Source organism: Maniola jurtina, chromosome 15 (genome assembly GCF_905333055.1).
Source record: "Maniola jurtina chromosome 15, ilManJurt1.1, whole genome shotgun sequence".
NCBI classification, from domain to species: Eukaryota; Metazoa; Arthropoda; class Insecta; order Lepidoptera; family Nymphalidae; genus Maniola; species Maniola jurtina.
Window position 1 is genome coordinate 7,466,419 of NC_060043.1, and position 21,049 is coordinate 7,487,467.

Genomic DNA, 21,049 nt, shown 5'->3' on the forward strand with positions numbered 1-21,049 from the left:
ATAGGATCACTTTGTTGTCTGTCTGTCTGTCTGTCTGTCCGTCGTGTCTGTCAAGAAACCTATAGGGTACTTCCCGTTGACCTAGAATCATGAAATTTGGTAGGTAGGTAACAATACCCAGTACGGTATTATATGAAAGGGCTATACCTGTATATTCTAAAACAGATTTTTATTTATTTTTATGTATAAATAGTTTTTGATTTATCTTGCAAAATGTTGGAAAAAATACCCGAGTACGGAACCCTCAGTGCGCGAGTCTGACTCGCACTTGGCCAGTTTTTTAGCACGTATTTAAATACGAATATTTGGTAATAGCATATCAGACTTCGGTCAAACCCGTAGTATTACAGCATTATTTTACGAATTGTAGAGAATCGTAAAAACAAATCACATGAGCCGGCATCCAACCAACTGCTTGCGAAACTTGTTGCCAAACAATGTACTCCTCTGCTTCGCATTCACTTGATGAGTTTTAGATAAGTACTTATATTATAAACTGTGCGGACCTTGATCGACGTTTTTTTTTAGTTGACACAAATATGTATCTCATACCTCCAAATATTCTTTAAAAAATGACTCTTTTAGATTTAAGTAGATCATCCACCACGCTGCTGGCCAAGTGCTTTGAGAACATTATGGAAAATTCTCAGGTAGGTATGCAGGTTTCCTCACGATGTTTTCCTAGCAAGTGATAGTTGAGGCGCGTGCCCGAGATTGCTCATCGAACTCTCTACCTTCCGAATAGGAGGCCAACGCGACGCTTTAACCACTAGGCTATTACCGTTTTTTACATAACTTGTCCAAAAGGTTAGGTAGCTACGCTAACAAAATAAACAACTGCATGACAGGCATATGAATGAATCGTAGCTTCTACTATACATACTAACAGTTGATTAGCTAAAATTATTGTGCATTTCCGCGTAATAGGTAAACTGGTAGGTATCAGATTATCTCGAGACTTCGTATGTGTTACCTTACCTTTCTCCACTGGCGCCGATCACGATGTTTTATGCAATTGTATGTAATCTTCCGATGTAAAGAATGTTATTTTGTATAAACATCGTAATAAGTATGCTGTAGGCTTTTATCAGCTCAGCGAGTCAGTTCCAAAACTAAATTAAACGAATGTGATTTTTCGTTTTTGTTTATTCATCATAATAATGTAAGGAGCTTAGGTATTATCCTATTTACCAACTTTACAGAATACATGGTTCATTCGACCTTGGCAAATTTCATCATTGTGCACGAATACACTTAAGTATGCACTTATTTACTTGATAAAAGTTTGTACCGTGTCGTAATCTAGAGCACTTTTTTGCGAAATGTCACCCGACGGACTGGTGTGCAGGTTATTATGGGGTGTGGGAGGAGTGCAGAGGCAGAGTTATTTAATATACCTACCTAACAACTTTAAAGCAGCCCTGAGGCAAAATTGTAACAAAGATCGATCGATTCATTTCTTTCAATAAACTAACCAGGAATAAGTTAGGTATATAATATTATGTAATCATAATATATAACTTATTCCTGGTTAGTTTATTTATTATAATCGATAAATAGCATACAGGGTCTACCCGTAAATTAACAAGTTTTGTTAATTTTAACTAAGAAATTAATAAACACGTCTGCCCTGTCATATTGAATTTTTTCAAACAATTTATAGCCAGGGTGTAAAATCAATGGCCAGTGTCCACTCGGGGATGTAAGGATTTTTAGCCATTGATGTAGTATACCTACTTATACAGCATATCGCTAATTCTAACGATACATTCAAATCTCAGGATCAAATCAGGAATTTGAAGTTATGATGAAATTCTTAGGTTCGGAAAAAATAATATACTTGGCGACTTTAACTGGGTGTCTGGCGGGAGTTACCACGATACTGTCTGGCAATGCATCACGTAATTTCTAATACTCCGAGGAAGATATTAGAAAAATACACTTTATACTTTGACGTAAGATTTTTTACATCTTTTTTAATATCTCCCAAAGCCACCATGATCCAAACTTCATAGTCACTGATTATTTTTTCCTGTGTTGGGCGCCGTTTGGAGAGAAACTTGCAACTTTTATAAAATACCTAACGAAGGTCTAGCCCTCGCGGGCTTTTAGTCTATTTATTATTTGCATCAGTGCGAGCTACCAGAGATCGTATAAAATGACATACAAATAGTAAGTAGTTTCGATATCACAATTTCACAAATGTAAAACTTGCGCATGTTTTATAGATGATTAAATTAAAAAAAAACAATGATGCAACTTTTGTGACATCGGATTCTGGGTTATTAGACTAATGGCAGTCATGTGATTTTACTAGCTAGTAGATAATGCCGTCATAACCCGTTTTTAGATATATCATTAATATTGTAACACCTACCTACCTAGATTTTTTTTCTAATTGCGACAGTGATTGGGCTTTTTAAGCAACGGTGATCTAAGTCAGTTATTGGATGGGTCGATTTAGTGGGACCTTCCTCTTTTTACCGTCGTAACTCGGGAAGCTCACACTTACCTATTTACACTGTTAGCTGTTCATTATCATGTCATGATCAGCCCATCGCGCCGACCCACTACTAAACATGGGTCTTCTCTCGGAACGAAAAGGATTTAGGTCATAGTCTGCCACGCTGACCCAGTGCGGAATGACATATCTACTTCACATATATGCCATACGACTTCCAAGTATCTTCCAAGATAGCCCACCCTTATCTTACCATCAGGTGAAATTGCAGTCAAGGGCTATCGGGTAATGGAATAAAAAAAATCTTTGAGAACATTATGGAGGATCCTCAGGCATGAAGGTTTCCTCACGATGTTTTCCTTCACCGTAGGAAGTGATATTTGCTAATTGTTTAACACGACCGAATATCAATTTACCTAAGTACTTGATTGGTTAATAAACTTTCGATTTCCAAAATCAATGTTTGACGGTAATAGGTACTAACTAATATAGTATTGAGGTACATTGCCCTTAATGTTTATTTGAATTACAGAGGAGGTCAAGATCTTTGGAACATCACACTTTGGAAGGTTCTTGGCTTATGTTACATCAGTAGTTCGGTGGGAGGGTGTACCCACTCTCTTGGCACAGGCTATCTTGCCGTTGACCATTTGCTGGCCGTGTCTCGATCGGACTGTTGAACTACATACGAAAATAGTGGTCCACTTTTAATTTAACGTGCTGTGTTTGTGTCGGGTGACAAAAGGATATTGTGCATTTAACGGATTGTTAAACTTAAAAGCGGTAAGTTTATTTCAAGTTAATATCATTTTCATTCAAATAAACAGCTAGGCTAGGAATCTCTATCAAATTAGTATACCTAAGATAAACCAAAGTAGTTGTTTAGATTTAGAATTCTAATTATAACTATTTTAATGAATTTACTGCGTACGTACCTAGATGTAGACACAATAGTATAATTTTTTTTTATTCAAATAAACTGTATCTGTAGAGTCGTTAATATAGAGTCGTTATACTCAAACCGTCTTAAATTGGCCATCTAAGGCGTAAAAATATTATTTCCTTTGTACTAGATATTCTCAAAAAATTAGGAATTTTCTTCTTAGTTCATAGTCCTATTTACGAGTATCTATTTTAATTGTAACAAACTAAATAAATTAAGCAATTTTAAAAATCAGAGTTGTGGCCATTTCTGCTATCGCTTCGTCTGAATGCCCAATCGAAATGGTCGAGATAGGCTGAAAGTATAGTATTCTTCCTGCAACAATGGGTTTTGGGCAATAGTGACAATATTACACTAGTACGTAGTATAAAAACTTTCTGTAGTGATTTTATTTATATTTTCATTTTTATTACCTACCACAACTAACCACATACTTTGTATTAATGATAGCTAATGATAGAGGAATGTTCAGTGCTCAGATAAGCACGAAGAAACCTTGGAAGAAACCAATAATATTTCTTATTGAAATTAAATAAATGAAAATGAAGGAGTACTCAATCAGAGATCGTTACACTGTATCTGTCGTCTTACCTTGATGATCTTGAACTAATTCGTGAACTATGCTAATGTCTAGATCATCAGATATTACGATAAAATCTGTTCGCCATTCGCCAGATTTGGCCTAAATAATAAGCTCATAAAATAATCTAAGTATTTTATACCACCTACTTATCTATTTCTATACTTATATAATAAAACTGTAACTGGACGATTTCTGTACATTAAATATATTTTGAAATTTTTTATCGGAGGAAATATTATTATCGATTTTTTGGAACAATTTTTTTTTGGAATTTTTGTCTGTCTGTCTGTACGTGCGTGCATCACGCGAAAACTACTGAACGGATTTAAATGAAATTTGATACAGTGGTAGCTGATACTCCGGGTTAACACATAGGGTAGTTTGTATCCCGAAAAAATTAAGGAATCTTCTGGATACGGGATAAAAAAAATTATCGATTTTACTCCATAACTCCGTCAAATTTGAACCGATTTTCATAATCTTTTTTTCTTTACAAAGATTGTACTGTCAAATTGGTACCATATAAGTTTGGTGAAGATTTGATGAACAGTTTCGGAGGACGGAACTCCTCAACGGGTGGGTAACAGTAAAACGATCGCGATCATTATACTTAATAGCTTATTAAAAAGTAGACTCTTTTAACCGGAATACATAATATTTATAACATACAATACATTAAAATTTCATTTCTTCCCTATTAGTAGGTAACAGGGTTGGTTACGGTAAAAAAAAATTGGAACGTGCCTAAATTTTTCAGTGCAATTTAATACGGGTTTGATTGTATTCAGAGCATTTCACGAGGCTTGTTTTTCAGTAGGTAGATTCTAATAGGACCATTCATTCATACCCATATTTTGTATTTGGAGTAGATAGGCTCCCCGTGCGAAGCTGGGGCGGGCCCACTAGTCAAAAATAAGAGCATAGAACGAAATAGATATACTTAAATACTAGCTTAAAACACAAAGAGTACCTAACCTTGCTCAAAGTAGATATAATAACGAGCGAAAGTAACCTTCACAATAATATGTGCACATTAACTACTTTAAATAAAACAAAATAAATGAATAATTAGACTCTAACTTCGTGTTTTAACTAAGATTAGTGTTCGTGTTTTAACTAAGTAGGTATATTTATTAAATATACCTACTTAATCATACTTACCTAAGAACGATCCCTGTATCGACCGATTAAAGTAAATTCCTATAATAAACTGATGATGAACTGACTTTTTTTTAAATCTGATCATTGCCTTTATGTAATGAATCTTAAATATTAATAAGTAGGTAGGTATTACCTATAGGTAGGTAGGTAACCGGTAGGTAGGTAAGTAGATATAGGTAGGTATTATCCTTCAAATCATAATCAAAATTCGATGATTTCAAATAACACACTTAGACGGACAGAATAATAGATATATATGTACCTACCTATCTATCTACTTAGGCACTTTTAAAACCTCATTTTAATTAATACCTATATTTTACGTTATTACAGACAATATGAAGCACAGGATATCCATTTTTATAGTCCTTGCAAGCGCAGCGACAGTGATCTGTATTCCACCTCCACACCCTGCTGTTGTGGCCGTCCGCCATGCAGAGGACCTTCTTCCACCAGAACAAAGGAGTCCTGCTCTACGCAACCCACATCTGCTCCATGCTTTACAATTAACCAGTCTTCTTCATCACGGAGAAAGCCCGGTAAGTCATCTTGAGGTGCCTAATTTTCGATGTGTATTCAAGTAGGCTCACTCAACTCGACAAGAAGCACCCCTTCGACGGCTGTATAACTCTATGGGTACAATTTAAATACTCACCAAAATAACTTTTAGACCCTAAGACTAAGCACCAAGTAAAATATGTTAACTTCAAATAAAATAAACCCTCTGTACTGAGGTGCCTAAAGAACAACGTTTTAAGTTCCAAAATAATCATACACTCATCAGAATAATGTACCTACGTGTTGTATTTATATTCTTTTTGCCTTTAACTCTATTACGAGAAAGAATGATAAGAGATTAGAGTTTATAGGATAAAAAGATATTTAATTTTAAGCTGTGCAAGCTGAATTGCTCGTTATTATTTCCTAACAAGAGTCGCTATTTATTTTAAAACGTCTTTCCGAATGATCCTTCTCTATCTAGAGATAAGTTAAAGTCTAAATACAGAAGGATTCTGTATCTAAGATACTAGTATTCTCTAATTTAATAGCCTGAACATCTCTTGTCGTACTAAATTAGTTTGAACAGATGGTTCTGGATATTTACTCGTAAGTTGAGCAAGGATACTTTACTGAAAACTTCTGATAAAGAAAACTGAAAATCGTGCACCTACTAGCTATACTCGATAGCTTATTTATCAAGTCAACCGGGGACCCAAGAGCAGGCAACTACCTTGGACAAAGAATTAGGCCATCTTAAGGGGCAAAATTTTGGTATTTTGATAGTGCATTATGTCACCGTGAAATTGTAACTAAATAGGTACCGTTAGATTATAATCTAACAGAATAACTCGTGAGATTGTAAATTGTCGATAGTTTACAATCTTACGAGATTGATTCTGTTAGATTATAATCTAACGGTATTTACAATTTCACGGAGATACATAACATGTATATTCCAATGTCTACCTACCTTGGACAAAGAATTAGGCCATCTTAAGGGGCAAAATTTTGGTATTTTGATAGTGCATTATGTCACCGTGAAATTGTAACTAAATAGGTACCGTTAGATTATAATCTAACAGAATAACTCGTGAGATTGTAAATTGTCGATAGTTTACAATCTTACGAGATTGATTCTGTTAGATTATAATCTAACGGTATTTACAATTTCACGGAGATACATAACATGTATATTCCAATGTCTACTTATTAAGTTTGAATATTTTTCAAGGTATTTGAACGTGAGGCAGACAGCGTGCCGCGGCGAGAGATCTACAATATCCTGACGCACGCTGGCTTCATCGGGCGCCAGCACTTGAGAAATCAGTCGCCGCCCAAACATCCACACAGTCCACACGATTATCCTCCCAGTCACGACTCGCCTTTTGTATTTAATTCGGACGCTTTACAGTATTTGTGAAATGAAAAGTAAATTGTAGGTAACTTATATTACTTAGGGCCAGTTTCACTTCAGGCGATTAAAATTACAGTTAGACAGGAAACCTTAAGTTAAAGAACATTTAAAAAAAAGCAAATTTGATTGCACATGTAATAATTTGTACTTTACTACTTGATGTATCTCTATAACTACACTGTTAACGGTTAAGTCTCTGACATGCAACTGATCCTTAGTGGTACTTACCTACGAATTGTATCATAAAAAGTAAGATAATGTTATGTAAATATTAGATAAATAGAATAAATATTAGATAAATAGCCTTATAATATAGTTATGTACGTGAATTGATGTCCAACAACATTTAAGCGTTTAAATCGCAGGTGATATTCATTATAAATATATGTGTAACCAGAACGCTAGTAAAATTTTAGGGTTATTATTATACTACCTAAACACAATTCAATACCAATAACCATTTGCCATATTTTGTAGTTTTAGTGATTTAGTATTTTTCAAAACTGCCCCAACTATGATGTGGCACTGACCCCGAGTGGCCTATTTACGTAACGTTCGTTGACCTCTAGCGTCAGTCAGATGTTTTATTTGCAGTATATTGTGAACTTTTAAAAAATATAGGATTTTTTTATTAATTTTTTCGCGTTTTTTTGGTGGTATTACCAGTAATCTTCAGTCCCTGTCTTTATTTTTACTAGCGTTCTGGTTACACCTTGTATAATGTATGACCGGTTTTAAACTTAACGCCCGCTTAACCCACGTGGTGCGCCACGTCTCGAGCAGGGGCCCATTGAACCCAAAAGCCCCCGGATGGGTCCAAAACTAGTGGGACATACTCAGACAAACAAGTGATTTTAGCTGGTCACACATAATATTATATACCTCTAACCCCATGTAGATAGATACCATATTGTTAATATGCTGAAATTAAGATTTTACTTGTGCCAACAAAACGATTTTACGAATAAAATAGCATGTGTATATAGTTTAATATTACCTAAAAATAAATCTAGCAGGATATGTAGAAAATTTAATAAATCGTGATAGGTGGTTTAAATAAATATTTTACAAAATTAATAAACACTTTATTTATACTTATCTTCGTTTACCTATATTGATGAGAAAAAAAAATAGCTATTGTTTAGCATGTGTATATAGTTTAATATTACCTAAAAATAAATCTAGCAGGATATGTAGAAAATTTAATAAATCCTGATAGGTGGTTTAAATAAATATTTTACAAAATTAATAAACACTTTATTTATACTTATCTTCGTTTACCTATATTGATGAGAAAAAAAAATAGCTATTGTTTAGCAAGGGAAGTTACAAGCCTATAAATGCCCGAAATTAATGCATAATTATATTATAATGAATCCTATCTGAATCTGTCGATAGGTTACTTAGCCTAAGCGGAGCGGAGAGGTGTGGATACGGTCAACCAATCAGATTTTTAAAAGATGACGTGACAATTTTTTTACGACATCTTATATGATTCATCGACTGAACACATCTCTCCTCTCTGCTTGAGTGGATACCGAGCCTTAGCGTCCAAAGTTAGGGCTTTTTTGAAAATTAACAACGTCACTCTCGCTAAGTAACTTATCGACAGATTAATAATTAATTGCTGCCGTAGTTTCATACGTTGGCAGCAAGGTCACTTGCAGGCTGCAGCCTGCAGGACACTTATTTTACATGAAAGTACATAATTGCTTATTATAAACTTTTAACGCGATAATGATAAAAAACAGTAAATGCTAAATACTCACGATATATACCACTATTGCCTAATGCTACAATTATCTCATTAAATATTAAAAGTGCTTGCACAATACCCACAATTTTGTTACACGTCATTGCAGCATTACTATGATTTAGTTTTGTAGATATTAAAGAAGTACAATTTGTTACTCATTACTTTTGCTAGCTCGAATTGCAGTTATTTAAATGTTGAAAAGGGGTGAACGATAAGAATGCCTTCTAAATTTTCATGTAAAGCTCATGTGAAAGATTATTGCGCCACGTGCACCTTTGCCGGGGCTCGTTTTATTGCTGATGACACCAAACACTGGATAGAAAGGTAGGATCATCATCATTATGATTAACCGATAGACGTCCACTGCTGGGCATATGTCTCTTGTGGGGACTTCCACACACCACGGTCTTGCGCCGCCTGAATCCAGCGGCTCCCTGCGATACCTCTGAAGTCATAGCAAGGAGCTAGACATTAGACAATGGTGACCGCGCACTGGCAGGCGCAGCTGAATTGACCAATGGGAACCTTTTAAAATTCCACCCAATGAGATTCTTTCTAAAATTCAATGCAGTTGTAAAAACAAGTATGTGATTTGACTGAAACAACAAATTATTTACGTCAAATCACACACTCTCATTTTTCTAATCCTAACGAAATACTGAATTGACCAATGAGATCCTCTTAAAATTCTATCCAATGAGATTCCTGCAATTTTATAAAAAGTATCTGATCTGACTCAAACAATAAATTATTTAGTCAAATCACACCCTCAATGTTAAAATCATACCGAAACAATGAATTGACCAATGAGATCGTTTTAAAAATCCGTCCAATGAGATTCTCTCCAAGCTACAAGTAATTGTAAAAAAGTATGTGATTTGACCAAAACAATAAATTATTTAAGCCAAATCACACACCCTCAATTTTAAAATCATAACAACATACTATTATTTGGAAAATCATGACACATTGGAAGACATTAGGTGGACAGAATGGTGCGATTCCTTAATTTTTAGAGTTCAAAGGAGTTAGGGAGTTTAAAAAAAAAGGAACCCTTATAGGATCACTTTGTCGTCTGTCTGTCCGTCTGTCGTGTCTGTCACGAAAATCTATAGGGTACTTCCCGTTGACCTAGAATCATGTTTGTCCTGAATCCGAAAACCGTGAATTTGTGGTTAGACTTATATAACAAAAAAAAAATTACAATGTTTTTACCTATTTTTTAAGTACCTATCTATCTTTATATTCGAGCAGATTGTTATGGGCAGTTCTTGTAATTCTATCGTGGTATGGCTCGGCTCTCCTTATAAGCTCAGCCTGGGAGGCATTCGTCAAGAGTCCCATCAGCTTCGGTGTGGAAACAACTTACCTCGATTGGGAAACCAGAGTTCCATCTGTTGCCGTTTGCAATCTAGAAGCCAAAAGCAATAAATTCCAAATTTATGATATTGAAAACAAGTAAGTACCTACCTAATATGACAAAAATAAAAAGTAATTTCATATTTATGCCTTTTTGGAATGGAAACTGGAAACCATGGGCTCGTGGGGCGAGGACGCTAAGGTCATTTTTAGAATTACGTACCCGAAGGAAATATAAAGCTCCCACCGAGCTATTTATATTTGCGGTTCTTTGCCCGTTCGGCGCTAGTGGACCGCTGCACCCTCACCTATATTAGAAGAGGTTGCCTGAATGTGGGTTGCATCTATAAAAATACGCATTGTCAATATTGTATGAATTTGTTGCAGATTCTTTAAGAGTATCGCCAAGTTTGATGACGTAATTAAAGAAATCATCTATTTTCGCGGCCGAGCCTTTAGTCTAGTCAAATATTGTCTCCGAGAAAATCGCGATCCGCTTTGCCCCCTCTCAAACTACAGCTACTATGCCTCGTTTATACTCAGCCCTTGTCCTAAGGTTATAGCCAACTGTTCTTACAACAACAAAGAATTTGATTGCTGTGAATATTTCCAACCAATAGAAACTGATATGGGACTTTGCTACATCATCAACTCTATTCAAACTAAGTAAGTGGTAGTATCACGAACTATTACAAACTAGCTGATGCCCGCGACTTTGTCCACATGGATTTAGGTTTTTAAAAGTCTGGTGGGAACTCTTTGATTTTTCGGGATATAAAGTAGCTTATGTACTCTCCAGGTCTTTTCCGCATGCAAAGAATTCCATGCAGAAAAATTACGTCGACCCCTTGCTCCGTTACGGTGTGATTGAAGGACAAACCAATAAATAATCAAACAATTAAGACGCTTTTGCATTTATATTACGAGCCTAGTTAGATACGATGCTTTTACTGTTTCATTCTTTGAAAGTTTAAAAAACATCCTTCTTTATTCTTTTTCTAGAAATCCAAAACCATATCCAATGGTGAACAATGTCAAACACAAACGTGGAGTTCTACGATTCAAATTATTGCGTTCTTCAATGGTATGTTTTTTTCTTTTTTAGTAAAGTCTAACTAGACAAGCAGTACTAGAGTATAGTTTTTGTCAGTCATCACTGTAGGACCTTATCTATCCAAGGTCCGACAATGACTATAGTAGGTACTATAGGTAGTACCTAGGTACTACAGATAGAGACAGGTTTTTTACTATTTTAAAAGCAAAGACAGCCTAACCCTAGTGGCTGGAATGTCGTTCTCACGAAGGGTCCGAGGTTCGATCCGGGGCACCTTTAAATTTTAGTTAAAGTTTAGCTATGGGCGTTTTTAGGTTATTAAATATCACTAGCTTTAACGCTGAAGGTAAATATCTTGAGGAAACCTGCATGCCTGAGGGTTCTCCGTTATATTCTCATAGATGAGTGAAGGCTGCCAATCTGCACTTGGTCAAACCTTTCTTATTCTGAAAAGAGATCCGTGCTCAGTAGTGAGCTGGCGATGGATTGATGATAATTATTCATATTTATCTTTGTACTAGCAGATACCCGCGACTTCGCCCGCGTGGTTTAGGTTTTTCGAAATCCCGAGGGAACTCTTTGATTTTCCGGGATAAAAAGTAGCCTATGTGCTAATCCAGGATATTATCTATCTCCATTCCAAATTTCAGCCAAATCCGTCCAGTAGTTTTTGCGTGAAGGAGTAACAAACATACATACACACACACACACACACACACACACATACAAACTTTCGCCTTTATAATATTAGTGTGAAGTGTGATGAATTGGTAGTCACGTAGATACAATTTATTCGTAACTTTTATTGGGGTATTTTTAAGGTATACACACTGGGAGAAGATGAGGTTCCAAACATCGCGACTTTAGTATCGTCAACTCTACAAGTGTTGATGGGGAAACTATACCGGTAAGTATTAATAACTAAGTACCTACCATGTACCTAGTTACATATACATATATTTATTATTTTATATTTATATTAGGTTAATAAGTAACTAGGTAGGTACGTAACAGATTTCGTGTTAATACAGACAAAACTCTTATGCGGTTAAAATCACTGCAAAAAAAAAACAGTCAAAAATACTTTTTCTAGAGAGGTTGGTCAAAAGGACCATTAGTTAGTTTATCTCAAAATATTGGTTAACTTAAAAAAATTACAAAATCGGTTCTATGATGGAGTAATGAAGTGACATCGATAAAAAATTTGATCCCATATCCCGATCGAACCCTAATGTTTTTTGGGATCAAAACTTTTATATTAATATTATATTAGCTATAACTAGGTATGGTAGGTAGGTATGCCAATAATTTTCCGGGATAAAAAGTAGCCCATGTGCTAATCCAGGCTATAATCTCCATTCCCAGCCTAATCCGTTCAGTAGTTTTTGCGTGAAGGAGTAACAAGCATACACACACACATACAAACTTTCCGCTTTATAGTATGAGTGTGAAAATAATACCTACAGAAAATTTGCTTATTTCCAGTCGAGAACTTAATGTAAAAAACATTGAGAACCACCCCCTAGTGGGGCAGACGACTCTGGAGCAGCGAGTCTGCCGGTTCCACCATGAGAACGAAGATGGTCTTTACCCCCAGTACTCCTACAGCGCCTGCATTATTCGCTGCCGAAAACTGGCCCAGTTGAAAACCTGCCAATGCAATGACCACTTTATGGTCGGAGCTAGTAATAATTTAAAATTATTTTTAACCTATATTTTTTTAACCACTAAGCAAAACACTTCAACGTCTTTCTTCTCCGAACTTATCTTAGAAAAAGGTAAAAGCTATGAAACAAAGTCCTCGCATCCTTATTGCACGTCCCTGGCGGAAAGGCAGCCTAAGAAGCCTACACGGCATAGTGCTGTTGTGTAGTAAGATCTGGCATTTCATTTATGTGGAAATTTATTTATGTAAGAGCTCCTAAAATTTAACCAGTCCATTTTCCTTTCCTATCTCTTAGAATTTCTTAAAATTCTGAAACACCTTTTTCTTTATTTTTAGTAGAAATCCCAAATTTTATAGATATTTGTAAGCACCGTGGGAAATGATGGACTTTCATACTAACTTCCATCTACCATTTAACCCCCTGGAGATTTTTAGAAGAAAGAAGAATTTGCGGAAATTAGACTTCCGATTGAAAATGAAGAAATTACCTCATTTAAATTTATAACCTTACCTCATTATAACTTTAAAACTTTCATACAAATTTCAACCCCCTATTTTACCATCCATTTTTTAGCAGATGCCTACATCATAGATACCTGCCTTTCACCCCGATCCCGTCGTGGTTAGAGCTGTGCGTTAATAAATCAGTCAGTCAGTCAGTCAGTCAGCAATATTCAGATTACGGAATTTGAGCTTAACATACTCGTACGTGGCATTTCAGCTGAAGAGGAACATTGCAACATAACAGGCATGGGGTGTCTTCACGACAACTCCGCCTATCTGACTGCCCTCAAGCCTCAGTGGGCACAACGGCCGGGCCTTGTGTGCGACTGTCTACCGTCTTGTAACGAAACTGAAATTAATGTTATCGAAGATGTGGCCTTGCCGTATGTACGATGTTATATTATATTAAAGTCTTTTATTTTAGCTTCGACAGTCTGTGAGCAAATCCAATAAGACACAAATAGGCACCAATCTAATGTGTGGTAGCATCGTAGGAGACATTTTCTTTTCCTAGAAAATCAATAATGGCGTAGCAATATCTATTGAGTAGGTAATTTGAGGATCCATACGAATAGTAGGTAACTATAGTTTACGTTAACGTCTGTCATAATAACGTACCTAATTACTTAGTGGGATAGAAATGAAAAACTGGTCAAGTGTGTGTCAAACACGCATACTGTAGGGTTCCGTAGGCATGCTTATAACCCCATGTGAACTTTTAGGTAGAGTTAATAGGAATTATTTACCCCGTAGTTTTTCATGTATTTTAGACTACAAAAGGAAAGTTCAAAGGAAGTATCCTACGTTGAAATCATACTTGCATACTTACCGACTGAAAGATTCAAGAGAAACGTAGTCAGAAGTCGTCTTGATTTGGTTGGTAAGTACTTACTTAGGTACTTAGTTTGAAATCATTATAAAAACAAGACTTGCACCAAATTACAAATATTATAATACCAGATGATGCCCGCGACTTTGTCCGCGTGGATTTAGTTTTTGAAAAATCCCGAGGGAACATTTTATTTTTCTGAACTAACTAACCTGTATACAAAAAGATGATGCACCAGACTTCTTCCAACTGGTTTTACGTTTTGGAAAATCCCGTGGAAATTCTTTGATTTTATAGGAGAAAAAGTAGCGTGTCCGTCCCTCTAATGCAACTATCTACCTATGTATATTCGTACCTATATTGCTGTTGTACTACTCAGTAGTGTCATAACTAAACTTCAAATGATTAATTGTAGTTTAACGTACCTAGTAGGTACCTAATTACTACTAATAACCTACTAGTAACCTAACTCCTATAATGAATGTAGGTAGGTACTACCTACCTATGGTACATTCATTATAGGAGTTAGGTAGATTAAATTATTTTAATGACTCCGAGTCCCTGGTTATAGAACTCGAATTAAATTAAATCTATTTTGGCTTCTATATTAAAATAAATAAAATCCTTTATTGAATTTTAATGAAAGCTGAAACTGATGAAAGAGACTCATATTTCCTACCTAACTAAGTACTTATATTTATTTATTTTAATTTCAGTATCACTGGGTGGTGCGGCTGGTTTGTTTGTCGGAGCCAGTTTGCTCAGCTTTGTTGAATTAATTTTCTTTTTCACCGTTCGCCTTATCAACAACGTCTGGATCGAAAAGCGTAAACAAAACAACAGTGTGCACCGAATTAGAAACTGATACGTAAGCAGATAAACCAAAAGCAAAGTCGTGCCTTTTAGGGTTCCGTACTTCAAAAGGAAAAACGGTACCCTAATAGGATCACTTTGTTGTCTGTCTGTCTGTCTGTCTGTCCGTCTGTCTGTCTGTCCGTCCGTCCGTCCATCCGTCCGTCCGTCCGTCGCGTCTGTCAAGAAACCTATAGGGTACTTCCCGTTGACCTAGAATCATGAAATTTGGCACTGTAGGTATTTCGTTTTAGTATTTCGTGCCTTATAGTGGAACAAGAAAATCAGAATTACTTCGAAACCACCTTTTAGTGTGCGAACAGATTAGGAATTCAGTTTAGTTTCGTTGTTTCTTGGCTGGGTTGCTCCAATTCGGGTAGATAAATATTTCATGAGCAGATTTTGATTTGGTGATAATCAAGTACCAGCCTACAACACCAGTCCATGAATACTTAAGCGTATTTATAACCGACTTCAAAAAAAGGAGGAGGTTCTCAATTCGTTCGCTTAGTAAGCAGTAGGGTTTTAACTGGGCATAGCATATTATAGAACAGTGGGGCCACTAAAAATTGTGAAATAAAAAAAATTCAAAAGAAAAAAAAAACCGACTTCAAAAACCACAAGCACTAAAAAGTAATAAATATTTTTTGTTTAGTTACACGTGTAATGTACCTAGGTATGAAGTCGGCGAGCTTCACATTTGGATTTCTAATTTTGTTTTATTATGCTCGCTCGACTTCATACCTAGGTAGGTACATTATTACACGTGTAACTAAACAAAAATTATTTATTACTTTTTAGTGCTTGTGGTTTTTGAAGTCGGTTTTATTTTTCTTTTGAATTTTTTTTTCAACCATACTATGATACCATTCATACCATTCTATAATTAAGATCATATCTGTTGCAAGATTTACCATTTCAAGTTGCAAGTCAGTTCCATGACTGTGCCTATACCTACCTACTGTTGAGTGAGTAGCTGTACCTGTTTTCTCATGCCTCAGATAATGCACTGCTAGGTATAGATATCTACCTATGTATAATCTGAAGTAAACTTTAGTCCAGAATCCAGTGAACTCTGGAAGTGTCCCAGTTTGCCGCAGGAAACCAACAGTTGCCCCTTGAATCAATGTCCTACATCTCAATAGTCGCTAATGCGTAGATCCCGTCTTCAAGGGACTCATTGATGGGTACCTATTATCCAATTCCATAGTCGGCATATTTCTTTATATTAGTTGTCTAAGCACCTCTACCGTCAATCGAACCAATAATTTTGTTTCATTGTATTGCAACTTATACCTCAGTAAGGAGATGGCGAATAAAACTGTGTAATTGTATAAAATAAAACTTTACAGGCGAAGAAAAAAACTTAATGAAAGCTGTTGAAACTTTAATGTAATTGTACTACCGTTTTGATTGAAACCACGAACTTTGGACTCAATTTTAGCACAGTTTTAGACCTTCATCAAAATACTAAACTTATTTTCAAGCAAAATAAGTTAAGTATTTTGATCAATTGATTTGAAGTGTAGGTAATTACACCGTTTTATTTGCCAGTGAATATTTACACATTAAATAAAACATTATTTCATATTTTAACTGTCTTTTATTTAAATGTTTTCCCACGTCTAAATATAACTTAGGTACAATAATAATCATAAACAAGGACCTATAATCTAATGATAAGTACATCCGAACTAATAACTCCCGCTTCACATGATGATGAAGTTGGCCATGAAGATGATCATCGTCAGCTCACTACTGTGGTAAGGGTCTATTCTCAGACTGGGAATGGTTTGGCCATAGTCTACCACGCTGGTCAAGTGCGGATTGGCAGCGCACACCTTTGAGAACATGGAGAACTCTCACTACAGGTTTTCACACGACGCAATATTTTCCTTTACCGTTGAAACAAGTGATATTAAAGCACATAATATCTTCGAAAAGTTAAGGCCCGAAATCCGGAACCACTTTAGGGTTCATGTTGTTGTCTGTCTGTCGTGTCTGTCAAGAAATCTACAGGGTAGGAATTTCCCGTTGACCAAGAATCATAAAATTTGGTAGGTCGGTAGGTCTTATGGCACAAGTAAAGGGAAAAATCCGAAAACCGTGAATTTGTGCTTATATCACAAAAAAAAATTCTTATTTTTGTTAGATGGTAGTCATGGATTGGCGAATTGGATTCGCCCATGAAGGGTCCCGCTTCATGGGCGAATCCAATTCGCACTTGACCGGTTTTTTGTGCGTTGTGTCCGTCGTTAATAATCTTCGAGAACCAATTAAATGATGATACCTACATATACTATTTTACTTATAGTAGAGTAAAAAGTGAGTTTTCCCGTATTTTCGCTGCACGTAATTCCGTTTCTCTGATTATCAAGTTCTCCTCATCAACCACCGCCGACTGCAAGGGCTGTGCAGCTGGAACCGGCGGTATCTCATGCAGTGCCACTGTGGAATCTGCCTCATACGACGCAGGGCTTCTAACTGCAATAGATTAAAAAACTAATTGAATTTATCTCATATCATAAAAAATATTAAGACTTCATCTGTGTTGGTGTTAGCTGGCGGGCGTGCTCTGCCTTTTTGGAGTATTTTTTTTTTTTTTTGTTAAAACTGACTGGAAAGCGCTCTAAGGGGGTGCCGTGCGTGTGTCGGCGAGCGGCGGCACAGACGGGGTCCATACTTGTATAGTTTCCTTAACTTGTTACAAATAACTACAAACTTGACTTTCGCTAATCTTTGTAAAGCCAGACGAGAGAGAAAAAAAAAATATTAAGGCCTAGGAGAGACCATGCGCCATGTCAACTACACGACGGGATGGGGGTGAAACTTAACCACTGAACGGACTGTGAGGATATGGGTATATCCTTCCTACGATTTGCCCTATTCAACACTACATTTGAACCCTCGATTGTAGTCTGTAGACCTTGTCTGACTATGTGAAAGTCTTTCCTATGATGGTAAATTAGGAGCTTGAAATATTTGATTTTTCGCCGCAATGTAAGTAGGTAAGTAGGTACTTACTCGTAGTCTGCAGACATATTGACTTATTATATTTTTATATATTATAATATATTTTTATATATTATTATATTATAATTTTATCACAATTATAGCGAATCCAGTACATAAATTAGGTCTCTAGGTACATTGGCATGTGTAAGTATATGCCTATTTACTCGTAGTTACTAGGTAGGTACCACAAATTCAGAGATGTGTTCTTATAAAAATGCTTAGGTAAGTACCTACCAAGAGATAGAATATAAATAAAAAATTAAGTATACCTTAATTCTTATGTCCAAGGTATACATATTATAAAAAGCTAAAATTTGTAAGTTTGGTTGTAAAAGGTAAGTTTCGAAACTATAATATTATATCCGATTTCTTTCACTTTCAAAATTCTTCCACTGACGGTAGCTAGGCACTTACATTACTACTGAGTGGTACAGGTTATAAATCGCGGACGAAATCGCGGACAAAGGCTAGTATAATATAAGCCAACCGATTAAAAACAAAAGCAGCATGAACAATGAACATTATTATTGTGGCCTTATCAACAGAAGAGCTATCTCTAGCCGAAGTTGACGCCTCATACGATGAGATGTCAAACTTCAGTAAAATAACAATAATTCCCTAGGTACAGATATATTTGAGTCGGTACTAGCTTCTGCCTGCGACTTCGGCCGCGTGGACTACACAAAATTTCAAAACCCTATTTTATCCCCTTCAGGGTTGAATCTTAAAAAATCTTTTCCTCATAGGCCTATGTTTAATCTAATATTTTTGTAAATCTTAAATAGGTACTCAGTACTCACATAATCTATGTTGCCATTTCTAAATGGGTAAGCATCCGAAGTAATTACCAAACACATAACAACTAAAAGCAAAAGGCATGCATTAATAAACTTCATTATCGTTATCAGATATCACTTCACATTTGCTTGACGACTTTTAATTAAATTCAATAACTACTTTCATTTAAATATTGTTTTAGTCACTGTGCGCGGTATGGAGTTATTAAGAGCAATGCCTAGTTGTTGTATTCCCACCGTATATAAGGGAGCATAGGACGCCTACACAATTTCTTCCCGCCTTATAAAGCACAGGGCTCTCTCCGTCACTTACTCCATACAATCGTAGTTCCAATTTCATTTGAATATTAAGCAACCAAAGTCCATGAAATTTTGCAGACATATTCTAGAAACTAATATCTGTGCCGGTGGTGTTTAGATATTTCCAAAAATATGTACCTAGTTTCAAAATTACAGGAGCTCAAAGATTTGTATGTGAATTTTTAAAACCGCGTAACTTTGAAACCGAATTATTTAACAGAAATCTGGAAAACCACAGGCATAGATATTAGTTTCTAGAATATGTCTGCAAAATTTCATGGACTTTGGTTGGTTAATATTCAAATGAAATTGGAACTACGTTTGTATGGAACGAGTGACGGAGAGACCCCTCTTAAATAAAGCGTTTTCAAAAGTATACAAATATGTATTTAACTTAACCTAGTCTTTTTCAGATAACTTACTTAGTACTTAGTTTCTTAGATTAATGAACAATTATTTATACTTTTCATAAAACTGTAACTGGACAATTTCTACTCATTAATTATAATTTTTTAATTTTTCTTGATGTTCGATTTGGAGCCCAAAACAGTATTTTTTTGCTGTCTGTCTGCGCACGCCTCACGCTGAAACCAGCGAAATAATTTAAATGAAAATTGGCATACTGATAGCTACGATTAATACTCCGGGTTAACATATTATAGGATAGATTTATCCCGAAAAATCCCGATAGGTTTCACTCGGAATAGGAATTTTTTTTGTCTATGTTACTCCATGCCTCCGTCTTAACCGATTTCGATAATTCTTTTTTCCTTACAAGTTTGTACTGTCAGTCAGGAACTAGTTAGTTCATGTAAAGTGAAGACCTGATGAATAAATAGTTTCTGAGATGCAGGACGGGACTTACAGCAAATCAATGGCGATCCATGTAAATAGCTTAGTAAAAAGGAGACTTTTAAGCATAATACACACATTTTCAGAGAGCTTCAATAGCTCAACGGTTTTAAAGACTGAATTTCGAAAGTCGGTGGTTCAAACCCCACTTGTTGCACTTTTGTCATTTTTCATACAGACCGACTCACAGTACAAGAAGCTTAGCGCTTACTTGGAAAGGAAAGGGAAATTTCATGCCTAATTTAGATCACACTAATATTATAAAGGCGAAAGTTTGTATGTGTGTGTGTTTGTTACTCCTTCACGCAAAAACTACTGGACGGATTTGGCTGAAATTTGGAATGGAGATAGATAATATCCTGGATTAGCACATAGGCTACTTTTTATCCCGGAAAATCAAAGAGTTCCCACGGGATTTCTAAAAACCTAAATCCACGCGGGCGAAGCTGCGGGCATCAGCTAGTTTAGTGCAATAAACTTATGATAAAAAAAAATACAATACAATAAACGTAGGTATATTGAAATATCAACGTTATTTCGTATTTATCTTTTCAAATGAAAAGCTTCCAAATTCACATAATGGGCCCTTAATTAAAAAAAGTTGAACCAATTAAAGTACTATACGAAAAATTAACCATAAAAATTGAAACAATTTAACGTTTTCCTGTTCAGTTGAAACTGCATAGAACGACTGATGATTGGTCATAGTGTCCAGTGAACCCAGCGTGAACCCGTAATTCTTCCGCGAACCGCAATATGGAGCATCGAGGCAAAAGCTAATTAGATAAGCAGTTATGTTTCACTCATGAGATCCAATTACGAGTTCTTACAATTATGCCTACAAAGATGCAGAATGTTCTAGAATCTGCATATAGAAATGACTCAAATCTGAAAAATAATTATGTCAACTCATGACTCAGGTCTGGATGTTTCCTCGGGCTCGTAAGCCCAGCGTAATCGTAATCTATCGTAGGTAAGTCCATTCATGTGGTGAAAAATAAA

General features: G+C 35.8%; 3 protein-coding genes across 3 annotated transcripts in view; 2 read left to right on the forward strand and 1 right to left on the reverse strand.

The window, feature by feature from the left end:
* The first annotated feature begins 3,085 nt into the window (after positions 1–3,085).
* On the forward strand, positions 3,086–7,475 carry LOC123872506. The gene is made up of 3 exons (XM_045916827.1): positions 3,086–3,244; positions 5,482–5,687; positions 6,881–7,475. Exons 2-3 carry the CDS (start codon positions 5,487–5,489, stop codon positions 7,067–7,069), a joined length of 390 nt encoding a protein of 129 aa, XP_045772783.1. The 5' UTR covers positions 3,086–3,244; positions 5,482–5,486; the 3' UTR covers positions 7,070–7,475.
* A 1,505-nt stretch (positions 7,476–8,980) lies between these two features.
* Positions 8,981–15,140, forward strand: LOC123872581 (sodium channel protein Nach-like). The gene is made up of 9 exons (XM_045916935.1): positions 8,981–9,143; positions 10,074–10,277; positions 10,566–10,844; positions 11,181–11,262; positions 12,054–12,139; positions 12,718–12,917; positions 13,620–13,785; positions 14,173–14,282; positions 14,948–15,140. The coding sequence occupies exons 1-9, from the start codon at positions 9,037–9,039 to the stop codon at positions 15,094–15,096; spliced, it is 1,383 nt and encodes a 460-aa protein (XP_045772891.1). The 5' UTR covers positions 8,981–9,036; the 3' UTR covers positions 15,097–15,140.
* A 5,265-nt stretch (positions 15,141–20,405) lies between these two features.
* Positions 20,406–21,049, reverse strand: part of LOC123872574 (cationic amino acid transporter 4) — a 33,983-nt gene continuing 33,339 nt past the window's right edge. Inside the window, exon 8 of the mRNA XM_045916910.1 lies at positions 20,406–20,450. The gene's annotated coding sequence lies outside the window, so the exon portion shown is untranslated. The remainder of the gene's footprint in view (positions 20,451–21,049) is intronic.